The 21,544-nt window shown below is 32.8% G+C and overlaps 1 protein-coding gene across 2 annotated transcripts in view; it reads left to right on the top strand.

Moving 5' to 3' along the window:
- Positions 1–12,435, top strand: part of LOC118193431 (thyrotropin-releasing hormone receptor-like) — a 380,180-nt gene extending 367,745 nt beyond the window's left edge. For both annotated transcript variants that reach the window (XM_085812238.1, XM_035364524.2), the window contains one exon: positions 8,352–12,435. In XM_085812238.1, coding sequence (XP_085668364.1) covers positions 8,352–8,513 — 162 coding nt within the window. In that variant the 3' untranslated portion in view covers positions 8,514–12,435. The remainder of the gene's footprint in view (positions 1–8,351) is intronic.
- The last annotated feature ends 9,109 nt before the right edge of the window (positions 12,436–21,544 follow it).

The raw sequence follows: 21,544 nt of genomic DNA on the forward strand, positions 1-21,544 counted from the left end.
ATTTTTGGCTTCCAACAGTCCTTAAGCCCAACGTGGGGCCATAAACCAACATGGCGAAGAAAGCAATAACGAAGATGATTAAAGTCCGGAATTTTGAGATAAGTAAGTTTATAAATTATTATTTGCTTTGATTTTGTTATCATTTATTTATATCAACGTTGTATTCCCGTATGCAAAATTTCATTCTAATCAGACTAACCCCTTTTCATGCGCACATTTTTATGACAGAAGGTGTATATAAGATAGAAGTATATATAAAGTATTCCTTTGCTATTTTTATTTCCCTCTGTGCCGTCAAGTCGCGTTTTCGCCTTCACCGGGCGAATTAGGCAAATCAGCGTTTATACGCTGTCAGCACAGCCTGTTTTCTGCTTTCTTTTTTGTTATTGTTATTTAAAAAATGATTCTATATATCGCGGCTTGTTGGATGTGGTATTAAAATACTGTATCACTTCTGTTTGGGTTCTGCATGTTTCTCGCGGTAAGGGAAAACTGAACGGCTTTGCGACCGTTTAGATTAATATTTAGAATTATTGTCCACCCCGGTTAGGTATGTGCCTACATACGAAGTCCTTTTTTTTAATACATAAAATTTTAATTAAACGCACATGTTTTTGAGTAATATGGAATATAAAACTATGAATTTAAATGGAATTTTATAGAACGTTTCATTAATTTTTCAAATATAGGCAATATTTAGTATAATTTTAGAGAAAATTTTCATTTACGCCAGATCTCCTAAAATAAATTCTAATGAATATACTTCATTAATCTTTACACGGTATATAATTAACATACTTACCTGTGTTCTGTAGCAAAATATTTGCAGTACTTGTAAAATTTTTTGAAATATTCAAAACTTGGTGCAAAAACTCAAAATTTAAACCAAAAAAAATCCTCTTTTCTTTCAAATACTGTCAATAAAATCAATAAATAAATACAAAGAGGTCAGATTTTGCTACGGAACACAGATAAAGATGAATAAAATATTTTGGCAAAATTTCATTTCAATATTCTGAATACTTTTTGAGAAATTAACGTAATCGCAATCAAAAGTAACGAAAAACACCATTTCTCAGAAAATGCATTTAAAGATTTTACTACAGCACAAAAAATTTTGTAGTCACTTTAGACCTTTAAAACTCGCCGTATTTTTATGTTAGGCTCTCTTTTACTTCATTCTTAACTAATTTTGACTTTCTTTTAGCATTTTACTGGTTACGTTTGCTGCTTGTAGAGATTGGCGTTTCTATTTCTGAATTCGCTGTTTGTCTATTCCCACGTAGCTTTCAAGCATAATGGGATTAATTTCTATATACCTGAAAATAGGTAAAAGTCCTAAATATCTTGAATTAAATAATAATACAGCAATATCTGCACCTAAAAGCAATGTTTTCAGTTGGCCAAAAGTTTCTTTAGGTAAAATATACCTCAAAAGGTTATTAAAATACTCATTGTTTTGAGTCTTCCCATGTAGGCATTTTATCAGCAAAGTGTCACACAGGGAAAGATGTGTTGTTTTTACAGCTTTTATACTGTTTAATAATTAGAAAATAGTTGTTTAAACTTATTGTTTACATTTTTACGATCATTTAAATGCCAACTTCCGGCATCCAAAAATTTACTTCCGGTTTACTTTTTATACTATAACTTTGCATCTGCTTATCGTAAACACAAAAATAAAGCATTTTTGGAAACCTAAATATATGACCTATAAAATGAACAAATAAAAAAAAAAATTCGAAAATTTTCACCAAAACGACGAATTTAGGGTAGGCACATACCAAATAAATTATCACGGTTAATCTCAAAGCAGTATGAAACACGCCGGGTAATATTCCATTTTACATTGGGAAATTTAGCTAACCATATTAGAAAAGGGTACAGTGGATGATGAGTTTAGCAAAAATCGGCCAAAAATTGGGAAATAAAAATTTCATATGATAATATTCTTCGGTTTTAACTCTATCGTCTACAAAATGTCGCTTGTATGTAAAATTATTTTTAAAGAAGTTATAAGCGTTTGAATACGCTTGTTTTACCTTTTTTGCGACATTTAAAGGGGTATTTAAATGTCAATAAAAAGGTAAACAAACATTTGAGAAACATTATTTTAATTTCCGCGACAATAATTTTTACTGTTAGTAAGATATAAATGTATAATATTATGAAGCCTGCAATTTATGCAAGTTTGTTTCACGAATGAGTTACCCAGAAATTATAAATACCCAACAGATGTCATATCAATTATTTATTTTTTTTAAGTGTAGCATTGCTAAAAATATGGAACTTAAATCTCATTCAATGAGGAAAAACAAATCAACAGTAAATGTTTTATCCAAAATACTGCCAATGTATCAATTGACTAGCCAGTAATTAATAAATTGACTAGCCAGAAAAATATGAAACTTAAATCTCATTCAATGAGGAAAAACAAATCAGCAGTAAATGTTTTATCCAAAATACTGCCAATGTATCAATTGACTAGCCAGTAATTAATCAATTGACTAGCCAGAAAAATATGAAACTTAAATCTCATTCAATGAGGAAAAACAAATCAACAGTAAATGTTTTATCCAAAATACTGCCAATGTATCAATTGACTAGCCAGTAATTAGCTTTTAGCATGATTCATATCTGGAAAAATACAAAACATTAACGAGAGTTCACATAGCGCCATTTGGAAGAACTGCGCGAAGAAAACATTTGTATTGAAAACAGGCTCAAAGCATCTGTTATCACAGCAATTAGTGACTTCAATTTTGAGTGTTTAAATACTGTAGGTATGGAACATAAAGATATAATTTCATGTTCAATATCTATTGGACAGAGGCAAGATAAACGTCGTATACATCAAAGCAAAAAGAGGGGTTCGACTGGATACAAGAAAAGAAAAATCGCAAAAAAAAAAAAAAAAAAAAAAAAAAAACTAGGTAAACATATTGAAAATGTAAATAAGGAAGGGAAAACATACGGTGCACGACGTTTTTAAAGTGATTCTTAGTTTAAAAAAAAAGTATTTGGTTGAATTTACTGAAAGTGTTCGAGAAAATTCCTAAAATAATATTAAGTATTTCTTACCATTCTACAATTTTATTAGTAGAAACATTATTTATGCCTACGTAAAACAATGTTAAAATATTTTATATTAAATAAAATCATATATTGGGATATACTGAGGAGTAAATATTATAGGCAAGGTTAAAATATTCTTAAAATGTATTTTTCTCATAATGAAATTTTCGCGATTTTTACATCTTCAAAGTGCTCCATGCGCTTTAATTTATGTTCAAAATGACTGTAATTTGTCATTTAGATTCCCATTTATACAAGCAACAAAACTTAGTATGCATTTTTGAATGCGAATTCATTAAGGGGATAAAAGTCCAGTTAAAGTGTAATAAAATGGGAAATTTTGTCCAAAATTCAGGTATATGTGAAATAAATATTAATTAAAGACTAACATTTTATTCAATTCACTAATTGATACTAAGTTGTGTTTTCAATGCATTTTCAATAAAAATAAAGCAAAAATAACAAGAAACTGAAAAAAAAATTAAGGGGACTCGTACACCTTAAAACCCATAAGAACTTAGAATATGTGACTGTCGCAAGAATTGGGATAACTAACTTATTTTAAAAGCAATTACTTCCAACATTTTACAGCTGAATACATGATATATCTTAAGACACAATAACACGCCGAATAAATACTAATTCAGAAGTCAAACAACAAAACATTTTATAAACACCCAACATTATTAATCAAGCAGTTAAAAAATTGTCATCTCAACACACTAAAAGCCACACTCTTATTTTAGGAGATTATAAAAATTCTGTTGTCATTCCCTTCTTTCCATCAATTAGCTATAAAGTTGCACATATTTTGCAGAAATTTAACTTTCGGGTTGTTTATTCTCCCATCAATAAAATTCCAACTTCTATACTCAAGGACCCCATTCCGGATATGAATTCCTGGGGTATTTATAGGATTCCTTGCCAGTGTGGTTTAATTTACATTGGTCAAACTAAGAGTGCCTTAAAATTTCGCGTCAAAGAACATGAAGCATATGTTAGAAAAAAGGAAACACAGAAGTCTTCTGTTGCTCAACATTGTTGGTCCGAAAATCACACTTTCAATTTTTCTGCTGCCAAAATTATTCAAAAAACATCTTCCATTGGAGAACTGGATTTTCTAGAGGCATTTCACATTCATAAAAATCTTTCTGTTCTAGTTAACGATCCTAATTCCAATCCAAATTTGCCTTCGGCTTTTAGAGAAATTATGTTTTAGTTCTGGTTTCGCCAACAGATGGCGCCACTTGCTTATTCTTGTCCAGGCTTTCTTATCTTATCTAATCATTATTTCCTATCTTGTTCATTTGCGGTTTTGCAGCTGAAGATGATGGTTCGGTAAAACCATCGAAACTAGTCCTGTGAAAATTTTGTGAATATAACGCTGATTTTTGTTGTTTGACTTCTGAATTAACATGATATATCTGCTTTCTGAAATAGTTATCATAAAGTTTGTGTTGCCACAAATATTTATATAATTTAATCCGCTTTGTGACAAAAGTTTTCGTCATGTTTCCACCTTGCGCGCACAGTTTAATACATTGTGTTGCATAATTTAATTCCATATTTAATATGTAACTTTTATAACATTTGGAAGCTACTGTAAACCTAAAATTCTAAAACTTTCATGTTAAATTTTTATTTTATTTTGAGTTGTGTTTATAAAATGTATTTTATTAAAAAAAATCTGTAATGTTTTCGTCTGTAAAATTTTTCAATATTAAAATATTCATCAGATTTTTGGTTCAGTTAGAAAATAGTGCCCATATAAAGAATTCCATCCAATTTCAAGGATGTACCATTAGCCATTTTTAAAATATCATGCGCGGAAGGTGGAAACAGGGCGAAATATTTTGTCAAAAAGAGGATTAAATTACAAAAATATTTGTGGCAACACAAACTTTCTGGTTACTAGTTTCAAAAGCAGGTATACTACGTAGTCAGCTGTAAAAGGTTGGAAGTAATTGCTTTTAAAATAAATAAAATATCCTAATTCTTGCAACAGTCGCATATTCGAAGATCATAAGGGGTTTAAGGTGTATGAGCCTCCTTAAGTCGCATAGAGCATTTTGAAAAAACTTAAAAAATTCAAAAGAAATTAAAAAAAAAAAAATAAATAAATTGCAATGATCCAGAATTTTTTCAAAGATATTTAATATAATTATAGTAAAATACACATGCATGCAAAATTTCATAATTCTATGACAATAATTAAAAAAAAAAGTATTTGGACGTCCACTGTCCCTTTACACGAAAATGCTATTAACAGTTTACCTATACTGATGAAAGTTTATTGTTAATTTACCTATATTTCCTAAAGTTCTAATATTTGCAAAATAAGCTCATTTGATTACCTAAACTAAATTAGTATTAAAACAAAAGATACACATTTTAACTAGTTAGCAGAAAAACTTACTTTCAGGATTAGTATGAGAAATTGAGGGAAATGAACTATTATTTGAACAGCGTGTTCAATGAGCAAAACGGAGCTATGATGACTTAACGCCGTGATGAAAGTTTTCGAATGTTTGAAGTTTTGTCTCCCGATACTCGATAAAATATGTAATTACTTAGAAAATCACAGTTCGAAACGGCAGAGCATCGTTGCATCTCGATTCTTTATTTCCAATGGCTCACCAGCGGCCGAGCGGTAAAGTCGCTGAACACTGGTAGTTCGGTCCGAGGTTCAAATCCCGCGAACGGGTTGGCTGCATGGGCGTTTTCGTGATTCTCTCCATGTGTAACGTGTATACTAGCCAGTTTCTCTTAGAAAGTCCTCCACGAAGGCATCCCTCCTCTTAGGCAGATAGCCCTCGAGGCTTTGCCATAATCACACGCACACACTTTATTTCCAATGTCCTACCATCAGTTTTGGTACACTGCACAAAAGAACAAAAAAAAAAAAAAAAAAAAAAAAGGCGTGGGAACAGTTCTACAGTTCTATACCTTCCGTTCTACTGGGTCAATTGATGAATTCAAATTGCTATCTTCATGTCACGAAAACCCGAGTTAGAATATATATTAGATTTATATATGGCATTGTTCTAATACAGGCATTTTGACACAAAATCGGACTTTTTCTGAAATGGCGTGCTATGTGATTTTTCATATTTCGATTCCACGACTCAAATTACGCCTTAATATTAAATTTTGCAAAATGTGGCGAGAAATTTACGAAGAAATTCAAAAATTTATCTTGGCGCATTTTTTCGAGTTTTTGCCAAGAATAATTTACTTGGCGAACTTCTCAATTGATAGAAACCTCGTTTTTTCACTGTATACACGAGCGGGAAAAGGTATCGTTCATACTTTTAAACAATTTTAACAAAATGCATAATCCACATTTGGTGTTATTACCGCTTAGCTTATAACAAATATGCTACATTTTCAAAGGCGCCAATATGTAAAATACACGTATATCTTAGGAAATTTTGAATAAAAAAACTAATCTTTACAAGTATGCTTAGAAATACATCTACTTTAAGATGATGGTAAAAATTTTATAGATTATAATACAAAATTGTTTTCAAAATATATATAAACATTATTGGAAATACAAACTTTAAAAATAAATGATAAAAATATGGGCGAATAACTTGGAATGAAGCTAAACTTCGAAATTTGAAAGGTGGTGGTGTGGTGTATTTAATTATGGCACTATCTGCCTAAGGGGAGGGATGCCTTCGTGGAGGACTTTCTAAGGGAAACTGTATCGTATACACGTTACACATGGGGAAAACCCCGAAAACACCCATGCAGCCAGCCCGTTCGCGGGATTCGAAACTCGGACCGAACTACCAGTGTTCAGCGACGTTACCACTCGGCCACTGGTGGGCGAAATTTGAAAGGAAGAATCAAAGAAGTTTAATAAAAAGAGATATTAATAAATATATTATATCAAGTTCAATTAACACTGAGGAGCTAAAATTTTGGCAGCTAATTTTTTAAAACCTACTCTTGCAATTTTTATAAAACTTGGCAGTTTGGCGTAATTCAAGTTGTAGAATGAAAATATGGAAACAAATCGGCATGTCATTGCAGAAAAAGTCGGATTTTGTGTCAAAGTACTGACGTTAGAACAATGTTATATATAAATCTAGAATATATCCTTAGTCGCGCTTTCGAGGTATGAAAAACACAAGTTGAATTTCGTCAAGCGGTCGAGTAGAACGTGAGATAGAGAACTGTCTTTTTTTTTTTCGCAGTGTACATTTGAAGATGCAACGCACAAAACGCCTTACCGTTTAGTGGGGAGATTATTGTTGAGCTCATCTATACGCTTTTAACGGCCGAAGGGAGATGAAAGATTTAAACGATGAGTTAGTAACTAACGTATTAACAACTAACAGACATAAAATGCATTTTAAAATCTTCTTACCTCCATGTTTCGATATCTGGAACCACCAGGATCATATGGATGGTTCTTCGGTTTCAGAGTATTTTAGTTCCTTGATGCGTATTTCAAGTTAAAATATACACTATGCAATAAAAGTATGTATCATGTAGAGCAGTGGTCGTCAACACTTAGAACTTCACGGACCACTACATATATAATTTTATTATTGGCGGACCACTAATATGAATTAAAAAAAAATCTGACGTGTACACCACATTTTTCAGAGTGGCTTATTCAGAAGTGCGAAAAAAGTTTGTTCGGAGCAAGAAATATAATTAACAGGAAGAATAAAATTAGACACAAAGCAGCAACTAAAAAAGCGATGTCGGGGTATTTAAAAAGCAAAAGAAATAATCTGATGGGTACGCCACATGACTTCCTTGTACGCAATATTAAATTATACGCATTTTTTCTTGCATTTCATTTAAACGTATTGGATTGAATTAAATCTACTTCACCGACAGCGCATAAACCACAATAGAATAAATGAATTCTTTAAAATTCACTCTATTTGTTTACTGTGGCAAAACTCTGGCGCTAGGTTCACTTAAGAGTATTATATTTCGTTCATATTATAACTCAAAATGCACAAAATTTATATAATTTAAAGAATTATCTAATCGTTGCCACATGTTCTATTCAAATATTATAATAAAGCTAGAACGACGTATAAAAGAAATTAAGCAAACAAAACAAAAAAGAAACCGTTTTTCACAGACGATTGAGTATTTCTCATTCAATTAATTCAGTTCTCACTTCGCGACAAGGCAAAAATACGTAAAACTCAAAATACCGTGGACCACCGGTTGGCGACCGCTGATGTAGAGGACAAATTTAGACAATGAAAATGGAACTAATGTTGGATTTTTCTTTTTTGTAGTTTCGCAGGGCTTTCAAGAGGATGCTGTCTTGTGGCAAAGCTGAGAAGAAGTTTCGAGGTCCATATATCAGCGTTGCGGGCTCGGTTGTTAGACGTCAACATCAAACCGTGACATCACAAGTGACCTCATGCACAATAGAACAACTGCAGCAGCTTCTGTAAATTGAAAGAAAAGTGAATCTCATATCATGGGAATGTGGATCAAATCTTAATTTCTATTAAAGTTGTACATTATCGTCTTGCTTGATAACAAAGCTTATTATACTATATCGTTTATTATACTATTATCGATGTTTAAAATGTTTAATGTTATTGAAAGTTTTGTGCCAAAAACTGGCGTCAAACAAATTGAAAACGTGTTGTGAATTTTGCGCATATTTTTTCCTCATGAAGTATTTCGTTATTGAATTCTCATGTTTTAAATGAAGTAAAGTACGATTTTTTTAAACATTTTTTTATTATTAATGTATTAAATATATATATATATATATATATGTGTCTGGCGATTTTGTGCATTTTATAAAATATGTGTCGTAATTTCATGTTTTTCTGTCTCTAACTTCTGTATCATCTCATACTTCTGTAAAGTTAATCGCTTTACATGTTTATATTCCTGTTACATTTCGTATATATGCAGATAATTAACTTGTCTTATTACAAAAAAATCTCCTTTACGCTATTCGTCGCCTAAATTTTTAATATGTCAATATATGTAAGGTAAAATAACACACCGAACAAATACTAATTTATAAGCAACAAAATTCAGCGTTCCATTTGCAAATTTTCACAGGAATAGTTTCGATAGTTTTATCTGCCAAAGTGCAAATGAACGAGATAAGGTATAGTGATTAGATTAGATAAGAATGGCTGCACAGGAGTTAAGCTACTGGCGCCATCTATTGATGAAACAAGAACACTAAAACATAATTTTTTTAACGGCTGAAGGTAAAAATGGATTGGAATTAGGGTCGTTAACTGAAACAGAAAGATTTTTTTGAATGTGGAACGCCTCTAGAAAAATCTAATTCACCAGTGGAAGATGTTTTTTGAATAAGTTTGGCAGCAGAAAAATGGAAGTTATGATTTTTGGACCAACAATGCTGGGCAATAGAGGACTTTTGGATTTCCTTTTACAAAAAATCTAATTCACCAATAAAACAATAAAACAACACACCCAATAAAGCAATGACTTTTGCTTGGCATCCTGATTTCGAGTAACTGAAAACGTTCACAATAAAAAATGAAGTAGCCTCCCTTCTATTTTGAGTTCGGGGAATCGGACGAAATCAAGAATAAAAGGTTGGAATTGCAAACAAAAAATACGCTCTATACGTAAAAAAGGACAGTTCTATATCTCCCGTTCTCCAACATTTCTCGCCTTAGTTGTGGCGAAGTCAAAATCGTCTTTGCGCACGCCATTGGAAAAAAACTCCCGTTCTACTTGATGAAATTTAATGTGCGTTCTTATGTCTTAAAAGCACGACTTAGGATATATATTAGATTTATATATAATTCGAACTAGCTTTATATGTATTTCGAAGAATTCTAATTTTCATTTCTTCGTATTGATTTTAATTTTCATTTGATTCTGAGTGACTCAGATTTTTGAGAATATTTTAAGATTCTGATTTTTAAGAATGATTCTAATATCTAATAATTCTGATTTTTGAGAATTTTTAAGATACCTATTTCTAAGATTGATTTTGATATCTAAGAATTCTGATTTTTATTTCGTTCGGATTGATTCTGATTTTCATTTCGTTTCAATCTGATTTTGAAATATTTCAAAATTTAAATCTGTAATACGAAGTAAAATCTTTCAAAATATATTCTCTTTCAGAAACTAAATAAAGTGAATCACCTATCTTTGGGGCAAAATAAATCATTCAAAAATAGTATGCAATTCTTAATCATATTTTGATATTACTCTTATAAGTTTGGTATTACTGTTTAAGTTCCAACCAAAAGAAAATGCCATATCAGAGGCTTATGCTTTTAAAGTGCTTTTTCAACATGTTTACGGAAAACACTTATAGTGTAACTGTGTTTGAAATAAAAATAAGTATTGCTTAAACCACCTTCGAGATAATATACATCAGAACATACAGAATTGGTCCAGCGCTCCAGACATTTCTGGAAGCGTTCGAAGATTGCTTCTTTTGGTAACTGTCATACATTAGCCTCCACGACGGTTTTGGGTAACTTGAATTGACTCATATTGTGACTCATTAAATCATTTTGATAAAATTTTGAGAGTTAATTTTTTAAAAACTATTTGTGGGATTTTTACAAAACTTGGCATTTTGACATAATGCGAGTCGTAGAATCGAAATATGGAAAACAAATGGCATGTCATTTCAGAAAAAGTCCGATTCTGTGTCAAAATACCTATATTCGGACAATGCTTATATAAATCTAATACATGTCTTAACTCGCGCTTTTGAGCCATTAAAAACTCAATTTAAATTTCTTCAGTCCTTCCAGTAGAACAGGAGATATAATACTACCCCTTTTTTTCTGAGCGGTGTACATTAAATTATTAAGCGAAATGAATTTATGTGAAGAGTTTCACCACAGAAAGATGGAAAACTAATTAATTTAATTAGAGAAGAAATAATTGAACGCTTCAGTTGAAAGAAACTACTTGGGCGTTTTCAAGCACTAATTTGTTTTGAATTTGTTAAGATTTGAAACGGACATTTTTTTTCAATATTTGGAGTATCATTGATGAACTACACGCGAAATAAAAGAGTAAGATAATTATTTCTAGCATATATTCGCGACACCTCCTTTGAGAAATAGTTTGCAGGTAAGGATATTCCTATTTTTACTTACTTTGTCAAGTCTCTAATGAAAGGAAAATAAATTTTTGAAAACTTCTCTTGACTGAATCATTAAATTGCCTCTGAATTCGATAATAATTTAGAATTTTTATGAATTGTATGTCAAATTGCTTTATAAAAGACGAAACAACAAACTTATTTTTATCTTGCAAGCCGTAATTTATCTTTGCTTTTCGGTGCTTTTTCATAAATATAAAAAATACTGTTGCTTATAATTCTTTGGAATGAAATTGGTTGAAGCAGTAAATAATTGCATTCTATTGAATTAATTTTATTTTATACGCCTCGGTGGGAAGAGAAAGGCTTAAGTTACATAGCCTTAAGATGAATACATTATTTGTATGATTTACTGTTGTGCATTAAAGTTGAATATCTAAGAATAAACTTTGCTCGTAAAGAACGCAGATGTATACTTTTTATTCTCTTCTTAAACGTTTTTATCATTTTCAAGCCATGCAAATTCAGTGCTATTCAAATACAAATATCGATGTAAAATCTTTTCTGAAGTATGTAATTGCAGCATTTATGTTTACAATATATGTTGTTAGGTGAATATTTGATTAAGAAAATATATGGATTTAGTTTCTTTAAAAAAAAGGCCTGTTCATGAATACCTATTGTAGTCTGACTTTTGTCTAATTTATAAGTGAAGAAAAACTCAAGAAGTAATTTAAGGCCCTGGCATTATATTTGAATTTCACTCTTAGGAAAACTGCCACTATATTCATACCTTTTATTATTATAATTTGTGAGTCATTATGTATGCAGGAAAAATGAAATTGCATCCATTTTATGTATACGTTTTTAAGCCATGAAAAGAACTTTATTTGAGGAAGATCTCATATGAAGGCTTTCGTGAATAATAGAGCTATAAAGTAAGCGAAATAACGTCTCCAACTGTCTAGAATTTTAATTTTATACAGAAACATCAGCTATGAATATATGCCTCAATTGTTTACGAATTTATTTCGCAACAATATGTTCGTCAAGTAAATACTGCGAAGAAAATATTTTATAAAAGAGATTTTGAGTGAGTATAAAATACGAAGTTCTAACTAAAACAAAAAATGTGTTTAATTTCTTAAATGTGCGTAAACTGAATTAGACGAATGCATTCGTGACCGTGTTACAAGTTATTTTTTAATTGTAATGTCATTTGTGCTTTATAAATATATGTTCCACTGTTGTATATTTTTGTGACAATGTTGTGAATGTTGGAAATAAAGAAAAATTAAAATGATTGTTATTGTACTCTTTTTAGAACGTTATTATTTGTTTCCGAAGCATGCTGTTATACATTTTGCAACTGTATTAAATTTGTATACCGAGAAAAATATGTATATGTACTGTCGAAATTCATTAAAATCAGAGCTACGAAATAATTTCACTTTTCTGCTTTTCAGGCATTCATAAACATTTGCTGGATATACTATAATAAAGATTGCGAAATAAATAAATTTTATTGGTCCAGAAAGGCAATTGTATTATTCAATGACTTCTCTTCATAATTTAGTATTTTTAAGTTTTTCTTTACTTTAAGGAGTCGTGGATTTGTAGTGGTTAAGGAAAACACTTGCTGAAAAATGAAAACACAATGTATTAGCCAGTATTACTCAGGACAGCTCCAAAATCACTTTACAGTCGTCTAAAAACTACAACAAACACGCTGAAACAGTCAGTGACACAACCTTCAGACTATCAGGCTATAAAGGTGAAGCCAGCTTCACGGCAAAGCACTCGACTCTGCTCTGTTGGTTTCGGAACTCCACTTTCTCTCGAGACTTTCCACGCTACAGCTGACGATGCACTAGAGTACAGCTCCCGACTCGGTTTGGTTGTTTTCGGAGCTCAAAGCACTCGAAGATGCGCTAACTCGCGATACACTGAGGTTGCTATCACACATCCGTTTGTTTCGAAAGGACAACTGTTTGGAACAATGTTTTTGCTTTGTCACAACAGCCAATCACCAAAGATAGCATTGGGGGAAACTGGTTCTCCATTACAAACAGTCTGATAGCATTCGAAGCTGATTGGTTGAAAACGAACAGCATGCAATTTTTTTCGAAACGAAGGAAAAGATCGCGCGCCTTTCTTTCAATAGTAAACCACGCAGAAAAAATGTCCAAAACAATTGTTCGTGTGAAACAAATGGCTGTGTGATATGGGCCTAAAAGACTCTCTCGATGCACTCGACGACCATCTCGACACTAGACTACGAGACACTCTCTCACTGTCTATTAACTGACTCGACTATGCACTGACTCTCCGAGTACCAGCAACGTTTATATAGCTTTTGTCTTCCGTTCGTGAACATTCTGGACCAAACCGGTAAGAGTTCGTTCCAGAAGGTTCTCCATCCATCTATGGCATATCGCCAAATGGGCGATTTCTCTCCAACTATGGCAACCCTGCCTTCCCTTGCCATTTTGTAGATATAGATTTAAATTAAAATTACGGTTATGTTGAACAGTATTTGGTGCATCCTGTGACGGACAAAATATATCAGATAGGGAATAATTAAGCCTATACGTTACATATTAATCCATCCCCTTGGATGAAACTGAGATACCCTTGCACGGGCAGAATCGTCAATTATAAGCACTGTAATTTTATGTATGGAACAGTTTCATCAGAACATAATGAATAGATTTTGTGTTGTTAACATATTTGTTTTTTAACATGTTCCCTCGTGCTGATGCAGGTGACAGGTGAGAGCGGATACAGTTGTACAACGCGAAAATTCTTTGGCATCATGAGCTAACTTTTGTTGGTGCTGTATATTGAAATTTGAGCATTTTAAATTGATATTTAAACATATTGAAATGATTGTAATTTACAATGCAATGATTGTATACTTATGCATGCACTGCAGCTGTTACATAAATATTATACATTAATAATTAAACATTACCGTGGTGCATTTTATATGCACCTAGGTTTAAACACTGGTTAATTTACACATGCATACGTTGTTTCACGTACATAAACATTCCACACTAATAATTAGACATTTCATTCTTAATTACCGGCCAGTTCTACAATGATACATAATATTGTTATTATACATTAATAATTAAACATTACCGTGGTGCATTTTATATGCACCTATTTTTAAACACTGGTTATGTTACACATGCATACGTTGTTCCACGTACGTAAATATTCCACACTAATAATTAGACATTTTATTCTTGGTTACAAACTAGTTCTACAAAGATACATACTACTGATATTATTCATTAATAATTAAACATTACCTTGGTGCATTTTATATGCACCTAGGTTTAAACACTGGTTATTTTACACATGCATACGTTGTTGCACGTACATAAACATTCCACACTAATAATTGGACATTTTATTCTTGATTACACGCCACTTCTACAATGATACGTAAATAAATAAACATATATAATTTACCCCGGTGCATTTTACAGTAGCTGTGGATAGGTTACTTAATTTAGAATGTTCATGTACTGAGTTCCATCATACACACACTAAATAGCACACTAACATGCCACACAAGAGAAGTAGTACCACACAACGAGACATTCAGGAATAAGGCAGTTAGTACGTACTAAAGACTGGGCAGGAATCTGTAGTGCACTAGGTGACATGACAAAGGTCTTGTTCCAAAGCCTGCAGTTTTCCCATTAATGCCATTTATGCAAAGAAGTGCATGAATGGTACATCATCAACTGGCAGCTGCATGCTCGTACTGATGCAATCAAAATCATAATTATCGGAAGTGTCCTCCACTCTACACACACAAGAAATGATTTGAGAATTTCTTTCCGAATCGCTTCAGGTGGCGGAAGAACGAGCCATAAATGGACTGTTAGCTATAAAGCATCATTTTAACTTTCAGACAGAACTGAGAGACACATTTCCTCATAGCTGCAGATGGTCACTGCAGCTTTCATTTATTCATAAAGTGGACTGGTGCAATGGCATAAGGTAAGTTATTGGGATAAAGTTTCTGTTTTTAACACATCACTGACAGCTTGCTTCACAAACTTATCAACCAATTTAGGTGGTGGTGGTAGTAGATTTATGGCGCAAAGCTCAATAGGCCATATGCGCCAAACACAGGATTCCTTTTTCAACATAATAAGCTATAGCTTTTAGATAAAGAAAAAAAAAAAAAAAAAAAAAAATGAAGACAACAGCAAACTTAAAATCATGCAGTATAGATATAAAATTCTAAAACATCTGATTCATTAAAATTCCAACATAAAATCTCAGGAAAAAAATGAAATTAAATAATAGAAACCTGTTTCTTTCAGGTAGTGAAACAAATTGGTATTGACCTCTCTTCCGATTAAACGGTGGAGAGGCAGGTCGCAGCTATTAAAATGCTTCTCACGAAGACTGTTAAAATATCAACACTCTATTAAAATGTGATAGACTGAGAGACAAACATTACAGTTTGCACAAACAGGCTCATTTTCAGCTCTCGGAAGGTAGCTATGCGTCACTCTACAGTGCCCAATTCTAAGGCGCGTCAAAAGAACTTGCTCCTTACGATTGCAAGTAGTATGCCAATGCTCTATTTTAGGCTTCACCCTTCTCAACTTGTTATGAATCTGAATGTCCCAAAGTTGCTGCCATTTATTTCTAATTTTCTCTTTGATGACACAACGTATATCTCTAAAAGGAATGAGGCGGCCGGACATTTCAACAGCAGATTTCGCTGTGATGTCCGCCAGCTCATTGCCCTTTATTCCTGTATGTCCGGGGACCCAGCAATACGGAATTTCATATCCACACCTTGTCAATTTAATATTCAACTTGAGAAAATCCACTATCACAGGATTCTCAATGCTACAAAAGGATTCTAAAGCTTTCAATGCACTGTAGGAGACTGTATATACAACGAATTTTCCATGGTGCAGCGTTGAGATGTACAAAAGCGCATAATATATGGCAGTTCGATCAACCAATTTCGAGCTGGTCTATAAGTGGGAAAAGCACTTACATATAATCTAACTTGAAGACAGGTACTTCTACGCTTTCTTTTGCTATTGAAAATGCACAACTATCACAGATTTCCTGGGTAGATTTCTGTACCAGTTATCCAAATGCTTAGAGCAACTTCTTGAACGAGACTTGTTCAGCGAGTTGGCTAAGGAAAAATCGGTTTAGTGATGAGAAACTTAAATTTCAATTTTTCGACTTTGCTTCGTACAAGAAATTGTTTTCAGATTATCGAAATAAGGTAATATTCTCGAATTAACTTTATTAAATGTTTTTTACTCGGGTCTGTAAACGAATAAAAGACTTTCAGAAAATTCAGGTTCACTTATCGAGTTTAGTTCCTGATGAAGTTATTAAATCAGTTACTATTCGTATTAAAAAAAACTACATAAGGCAATTTCTCTTACCGTCTTAGCATCCCTTCATGGTGTAGTGGTCAGCACACTCGGCGCCTATTCGAGAGGTCCGTGGTGTTTCGAGTCCAGTCAAGGGCATTGCATATTTTTCATGTTTCCTGCTTCGAAATAATCTAATGTCTCTTCAGTGGCGCCCGAACTAAAAAAGGTGCTGGAGGATGATTCTCCACCATCAGGATTTGGCGATTGGATCCTCTAAACCCCAGTCGTTCTTTAAAAGGAGGGAGTAGCATGCCTTCGTGCTGTAGTAGTCAGCACACTCGGCGTGTATTCGAGAGGTCTGTGGTTCGAGTTCCCGCGAGAGCATTGCTCTTTTTTCTCGTCTCCTGCTTCAAAATAGCCTCATGGCTCTACAACTTTGATGAAACTGGTAATAAACAAATATTTTGGTCATTCGAAGAGCTAGTAGGAGTTTTAAGGATAGCAGGATAGCTGTTGTTCATAACAATGACACATTGTTGTTGTTATGGGCGCAATCCCAACCCCCCTAGCCGATTCATATCAGCCATAAGGCCACAAAGGGGAAGGCCCGTCTAACACAAAACGAGGCAGCCACCGAGCCAGCCGTGCCCCAAAAAGAAACACACAAGTCTTAATTTTAAAATTCTTAAAAAAAAACAGACAATTCTTAATTTTTAAAACCATAAAATATCAAATGCTTCCCCGAAACCAGGCCCGGGCCCCGAGCAACAAAAAAGGTAGAAAAATGAAACATAACAAACTAAAAAAAAAAAAAAAAAAAAAAAAAACTGGTTCAAATGGTTGCAAGCGTTTTACAATGACACGTTATCGAAGGTAAATAACTTTAAAGCAGCCACGTGGTGAAGTAGCTTATGATATTATTTCCAGAGTTTCACTTAGAAACTAGAAAGGCGATGCAACTGTATATTTGTTAACTAATAGGTTTGGGAGAAAGGATTTGGTAATGAATGCCCACGTGAATAAATTGCTAAATCTTTCCCCTTTTAGAAACATAAGGAGATATCGAGAATCATAGGAAATTACTTGATCATTGTGAAACTCAAGTTAGATGTTTAAAACTATAATTGTAATATCAGAAACTTATGGAAACTTAAAACATATCCTATTATTAAAAATAATTGTATATAATGTAATGAATTCCAATATTTTGATCACTGTCAAATTAAAAGTGTGCATAGGGAAAGAAATGTGTTAAAATATCAAGCTCGTTACCTTTCATACTTTAAATCCAAACACAGAACAAAAAGAACATAAGGAAAGGCAAATGTAATAAAAATATCGGATATGGACACCACACAGCTTCCTTCTACGGTTTGTTAAATTATACACATTTTTTTGCTGTACATCATTTAAACGTATTGCCTCAAATTTCATTAGAGATATATTTTCCATTCAATTAATTCAGTTTGCACTTCGCAGCAAGGCAAAATTACATAAAAAACTCAAAACGTCTTCGTTAAAATTTGTAAAATAGAAAAAAAGATAAAACAAAATACAGTTAAAAAGTGTTTAAAAAAATTTACATTAAATTTAGAGTTTATACTCAAAAACAAGCAATTCGATCAGCGTGCAGGAAAACAAAATTTTCAGTGCGTTGAATTTCAACTGAAAACAAAATTTTAACTCCAAATTAATGGGTATCAGCAACCCCTATACCGACAATGTTAAATTGGCCATTTTCGATGTACCTTTTCTCATAATTTGCTGTAGATACACGCTTGAAATTTTTTGTGTAATTAAAGTATACCTATCTGATTATACTGAAATGAGCTTTGGAAACATTTTGAATTTTAGAGTAATTTACAGAATATTTTGTTGGGCATAGTAAAATTTAGTACTTTTCTCACACAAAAAAATTTAAAATATTTTTTTCCCTTGGTTTATCACAAAAAGCTCATTTCAGTAAATATTAGGAAACCTAATAAATAAGCCATAAAAATTTTAGATACCTGTGAGCAGTAGTTCCTGAGAAAAGGTATATCGACTATAAAAAAACACGTTTGGAGAAAAACGCGTTTTTATGTAAAAATCCTCATTGATCAAAGCAGTCGATGACAAATTAAAACTAGATTTTTCACAGTTCTAATTTTCATAGAGATTAAAGGATGGTATTTTTAGAAAGATAACAGTGTGGAGAGTTTGAAAATGCAAAAATCCGAAATCACAATTTTTTTGAAGATTTTCGGGTTCCAACACCCCTTAAAAAAACAAATCTGTTCCCACTGGGCAAAAAGACATTTAATTTCGTGCACCAAATGACTTAATTCATTATTCTACTAAGAGTTTCAAATGTAAACAAATGGTGACCCTATTAGACTTGATGACTTCTCTGAAGCTTTTAAATTGCTAATAATTCTACAGCAATTTCATGCAGATTAACTAAAGACATAAAAGACTTACTCGAAACATAAGAAGAATTTAATAATTTAATCATACAAGCCAAAAATGCAAATATTTCAAGTCAAAAATTAAAATTTTACCCATATATAAGTAATAAAAAACTGAGCTCACCGAATTGAGTGACAGAGTGGGTGTATGTATATATTTATATAAGTTTGGTGTTGCCGATTGCAGCGAAAAAGGGCGATGCACAACTTGTTATAGCAGCCCCATACACAGAATTTCTATGCTCTACGACTAATCGTTTGTAAGTTATGCGAGATAAATACGTACATACCTCGCGGAAAAAAGTCTTCTGAATCCATTTTGCAGTCGGTTTCGGGAAGAAGAAGAAGAGTCCTTTATTCTCTACATATGCACAGATGTCGCACAAAAATACGTTCCGGTGGATTGGAGAGCGGCCAGAATAGATATTTTCGTTGAAATCTGATATCCAAAATTTCTCGAGATTACAATACTTGCTTTACTTCTTAAAAAAAAAAAAAAAAAAAAAAAAAAACAAGACATTAAGGGGACTCATATACACCTTAAAACCCATAAGAGATCTTCGAATATGTGACTGTTGCAAGAATTGGGATAACTAATTTATTTTGAAAGCAATTGCTTCCAACTTTTTACAGCTGACTACATAATATAGCTGCTTTCTGAAATAGCAATCAAAAAGTTTGTGTTGCCACAAATATTTTTATAATTTAATCCGCTTTGTGACAAAAAATTTCGTCATGTTTCCACCTTGCGCGCACAATTTAAAACAGTATTAATTCCATATTTAATATGCAGTTTTTATAACATTTAAAAGCTACTGTGAACCAAAAATTCTAAGAATTTCATGTTAAATTTTTATTTTATTTGGAGTTGAGTTTATAAAATGCATTTCATTAAAAAAAATCTGTAATGTTTTTATGCATAGAATTTTTTTATATTAAAATATTCATCATATTTTTGGTTCTGTTAGAAGATAGTGCCCATATAAAGAATTCCATCCAATTTGAAGTATGTACCATTAGCCATTTTTTAAATATCATGCGCGCGAGGTGGAAGCATGACGAAACATTTTGTGGTTAATCTTTGCATTATGGTAACTTGGCGATTTTTTGGCGGAAATTTGGCGACCAAGCCTGCTACAGCAACCTGCTAGTTTTTGTTTGGACGCCATTTTGGTTTCACGAAGTAAAGGCATTTTTTTTTTTAACTCAAAATTTTTTTCAACAATCTGCTAGCCGAATTACGCTTATGCTAGAACTTTTATGGAACAAATGTGCTTAATCATGGCAAAGATTACGTGCGAAATTGGGAGAAAGTGCAGAATCGCAAACTGCTTGCCGCGTTTTTAAGAATTGCACATACACGGTATCATCCATGTACACGTCAACCTGTTTTCACTTAAAAAAACATTCCAGAATTGCACAAAAATGCCATTGCGCACACTCTTGACTTTATCCATGTACACTGCTAAAGTCCTAGCTAGTAACCTTTATCGCTTTTGCCCACCAGCGGCCGAGCGGTAAAGTCGCTGAACACTGGTAGTTCGGTCCGAGGTTCGAATCCCGCGAACGGGCTGGCTGCATGGGTGTTTTTGTGGTTTTCCTCATGTGTAACGTGTATACGAGCCAGTTTTCCTTAGAAAATCCTCCACGAAGGCATCCCTCCCCTTAGGCAGATAGCCCTAGTGTGCTTTGCCATAATTAAATACACCACACCACCACACCTTTATCGCTTTACCAAAATGTCGCCAAACTACCTGTTACCATATTCCAAAGATTAGCCCATTTTATTCCAAAACGGATTAAATTACAAAAATATTTGTTGCAACACAACAAATCCCAAAGCAGCTATATTATGTAGTCAGCTGTAAAAAGGTGAAAGTAATAGCTTTTAAAATAAATAAAATATCCCAATTCTTGCAACAGTCACATAATTCGAAGCTCATAAGGGTTTTAAGGTGTATGAGCCCCCTTAAGTAAAAAATACCAAAGCTATCGTTATTGTTGCTACCAGGGTCTCACTTATCTGAAGGGCAGCACAAGCCCACCATATTCATCATTGCAAAAAGTCAAATTTGTGCCTGCGGTTGCCAAAGGCAGCTTGACTTAAACTCAGTAACGCCCTCGATTTTGAGAGAGACTTCAGGTTCAGGTTCAGGGACACCCATTGTTTAACCATTGGTAATGTGGGTATTGTCCAACTGCACTATATCTTTATTTAAACATTATAATTTTTTCGGGAGGTGGGGAGAATTTGACATATTTACATTTTTTACATATGATTACAATATAGTTGTGACACATGGTGCCTTTCATACTCGAATACATAATGGTAAATATAGAACATAAATGTAAATATATAACATATTGATGCATAATGACATACATATAACAATACATTTACGAACATATACATAGCATGATTATATATGTTACCGTGAAAGACCGAAATCTGGAGAATGTCGACTTTCACCGGTGAATGTTAACATTCACATACTCGCTTGGTGTATGTCCGAAATATTTTCCAAATACTCTTATTTCTGACTTACACCGGTGAATGTCGACATTCACCATTTACTAAAGGTGAATGT

The sequence above is a fragment of the Stegodyphus dumicola genome, chromosome 2, assembly GCF_044657685.1.
Source record: "Stegodyphus dumicola isolate Sdum_Otavi_A_Nest chromosome 2, ASM4465768v1".
Lineage (NCBI taxonomy): Eukaryota > Metazoa > Arthropoda > Arachnida > Araneae > Eresidae > Stegodyphus > Stegodyphus dumicola.